General features: G+C 34.0%; 1 protein-coding gene across 1 annotated transcript in view; it reads left to right on the top strand.

The window, feature by feature from the left end:
* LOC107573894 (WD repeat-containing protein 7-like) overlaps positions 1 to 3,159 on the top strand; it is a gene marked incomplete at its 3' end in the record, with an annotated part of 33,906 nt that continues 30,747 nt past the window's right edge. Inside the window, exons 1-4 of the mRNA XM_016260343.1 lie at positions 1 to 117; positions 2,436 to 2,607; positions 2,794 to 2,900; positions 3,039 to 3,117. Of these exons, the coding sequence (XP_016115829.1) occupies positions 38 to 117; positions 2,436 to 2,607; positions 2,794 to 2,900; positions 3,039 to 3,117 (438 nt within the window). The remainder of the gene's footprint in view (positions 118 to 2,435; positions 2,608 to 2,793; positions 2,901 to 3,038; positions 3,118 to 3,159) is intronic.

Below are 3,159 nucleotides of genomic sequence, written 5' to 3'. Positions count from 1 at the left end.
CTTATTGTTTCTAAATCAGCAGAGGAATCCTTGCAGGATGAAGCTGGTTCATTTAGTGAACATTAAACGAGTGTTTCGCAGGCTCAGGAATAATCTGAGGAGACATAAGCATGTCAGGTAAAGTCAGTCTGCGTTCTGCATTTCTTTCCTCAGTGTGTGCGATTGAATAGTTTTGATGGATTTAACGTCATGTCTTCTTAATAATCTGCTTCATTTATAGCAATACAAATGAATGATCGATTGTTGAATTCTCATTAAATCCAGTAATGTTGTATCTTATCATTTATTTAGTTGTTTATACAGTTGATCTTAGATTACAATTATGGTTTAATAAATCAAGTTTCTCTTTCATAATACATTAAAACACAAGCTAGCAGCAATGGTTAATGTTAAAAGCGTGATTTGTGGTGTTTTATTGGACTAGCGCTTATAGAAGTGTTCAATAGTACTTACAGTTAGAGTCAGTGATGTCCATTTATCTGTGCGTTACGTAACGAGCTCTGTGTCGATCTCAATTCTGCTTCAGTTCTGTTCTAGAGTGATTTTAATTACCAATTCAGTTTGCAGTTGTGCTGCACTTATAACATCAGATGTCGAACCCTTCATCAGATTAAAGAGTTTGAACTTAAGAACTTCTGCGTGTTGTTTTAAGGGATGGATATTGATTTTGATTGATTTTTTTGTCAGTTTGAGGTTAATCTGTGATGCTTGTCAATCATGGGGCACTCATTTGCTCCAGTTGGAAACGTGCTCTCTGTTCTTTCTTGTATTCTGTGCATGTATTTGTATACTGTAGTGTACCAGTTATAGTATGCTAAATGTAGGAATAGTGCAGGAATAGTATAGTATGAGTAGTGTGCTAGAGTGTTACTCCAAACATCTGGAGTCAATAATCATAAATATCTGAATCTGATATGAATGAATTGGTCACATTTTGTTTACTTTTGTATAGCCTATAATTTTTAAATGTGAAGACTATGGCTTTAAGTTTCCTTGACTATGAAGCATATTTTATTGGAACATTCTGCTATATATTCAATTATACTCTTGAGACCCGGCAAAACAGTTTAGGAAGAAATATATATATTTTTTCATGTCATTACATTGTTTAGAGCATTAAAACAATTTTTTTAAATGATATTTCATTCATAAATTATGCTACGTCCTTGGTAGAGGACACCGGGACTCAATTTCTTTATAAAATAAAAAGACATGAATGAACATGCATAGGCAAAAACAATTGATTTCTTTAAAATCACCAATACATTTGTAGTTTTCAGGATTTTTTTTTTTTACCAAACTTTGTATAAAGATAATTCTCAACTATGTTATAACAGAATGATTTGATATACCATTTTTCCTTATGCAAAATGTGTGTAAAATGGCCATAAACAGGTTTTCTCATTATATACAATGTATTTATAAACTAAATCTAATTTGCATATTAATGTGTTTTTGGGGCAACATGTAATGAAAAAATAAGTGTAATAATGGGAGTAATAATTGACAAGATTTGCATAATAATATATATAATATTTCATAGGAATATTGAAATATAATTTCTTTTCCTGTTCATTTGTTGTGTCTCCCAAAATGCGTAATAAACATGCTTTTAGTCCCGGTGTCTTCATATGACCTGTTTCTTAACAGAAAGTCATATTTTGATTTGAAACCCCATAACATTTTCCTGAGATGTTGATTTATGACACACAGTTTAAAAATTAGTCAGATTTAAATGATAATTACAAAATATTATCATAAAATCCATAAGAGTGTCACTAAATTAATATCTGACATGTTTGAAGACCAAGGAGAGGGAGTGATCTTGGTGGGAACATCCAAACATTTAGTATCTCTGAAAAGCCCTGAATGTGCTCTGTACAGGACATCCAGATGTAAAACTGTGGCAAGTAAAGTCTCGGAGAAATACACTAAAATATAATGTCCTCATATGAGGTCGCAGGGTCTCAGGAGGTTAAATAAATACATTTTACTTAATTTAATTCATGGACATTTCTAAAAGCTTTCTCCTGGGAAAATATATAATATAGCAATTTATATAATTGCTATATTTAAAAAAAAAAATTTGTTAGAAAAATAAATAAATATTAAAAAATATTTAATTGTTACATTTGTTAAATTAAATATACATTTTTTTGAGAAATTTAAATTTCTACTACAAAAAGTATTTACCTCTGATACGGTGTTAAAATAAATAAAGAAATAATGTTTATTTAATAAACTGATTCTTTAGAAAAATGTAATTATATATAATTATATACAGTATATAAAAATAAATATACTTTTTTTCCCAGGCCTTTGTTTGTTCATCTAGGCCAGTTATTCCACTTCTTCATTTTTGTGTTTCTGGAATTTCCAACAATGCATTGATTGTGTCTGATTACGGTTTTCTTTTGTTGTCTCTCTCTTTTCAGTATCACAGAGAACATGTCAGGAAACAGTCTGGTATTACCCATAGTTCTGTGGGGCCGCAATGCGCCCACTCACTGCATCTCCAGCCTGCTGGTGATGGACGATCTGGCCACCATCATCACCGGCTGCCATGATGGACAGATCTGCATCTGGGACATGACCCCAGAGCTGGAGGTGAGAGGTCACGGCGAGGTCACACATAGCTTGTTTTTCTTTAAAGGCACAGTGCACCCCAAAAATTTACATTTTGTCATCATTTACTCCCATATGACTGACTATCTTCCATGGGCTGGACTGTTATGAAGGATAATAATCGCTCCGGATTGTTTGATGAGTTTCTGTGTGTCTCTGTGTGTTTAGATCAATCCTCGCGCTCTGCTGTTCGGACACACGGCTTCTGTCACCTGTCTGTCCAAGGCCAGCGCAGGAAGTGACAAACAATACCTCGTCAGCGCCTCCGAAAGCGGGTGAGAGAGAGTTTATCATGGGCTCTTTAGGCTGTGCTGATCTTTAAGATAACAGTGTGTTCAGACAGTGAAATGTGTGTTTATTATTATATTAAATGTTAGCAGTTTCACCTGAGACGTCTTTTGTGTTTGTCACAGGGAAATGTGTTTATGGGACGTCAATGATGGACGCTGTATTGAGTTCACCAAACTGGCCTGTGCACACACCGGAATACAGGTAACACACACACACACACACACACACACACACACACACACA

This window comes from Sinocyclocheilus grahami, unplaced genomic scaffold (assembly GCF_001515645.1).
Source record: "Sinocyclocheilus grahami isolate Dianchi unplaced genomic scaffold, SAMN03320097.WGS_v1.1 scaffold2063.1, whole genome shotgun sequence".
In the NCBI taxonomy this organism is placed as follows: Eukaryota; Metazoa; Chordata; class Actinopteri; order Cypriniformes; family Cyprinidae; genus Sinocyclocheilus; species Sinocyclocheilus grahami.
The sequence above is the reverse complement of the archived record's forward strand: the minus strand, read 5'-3'. Positions and strand labels throughout refer to the sequence as shown.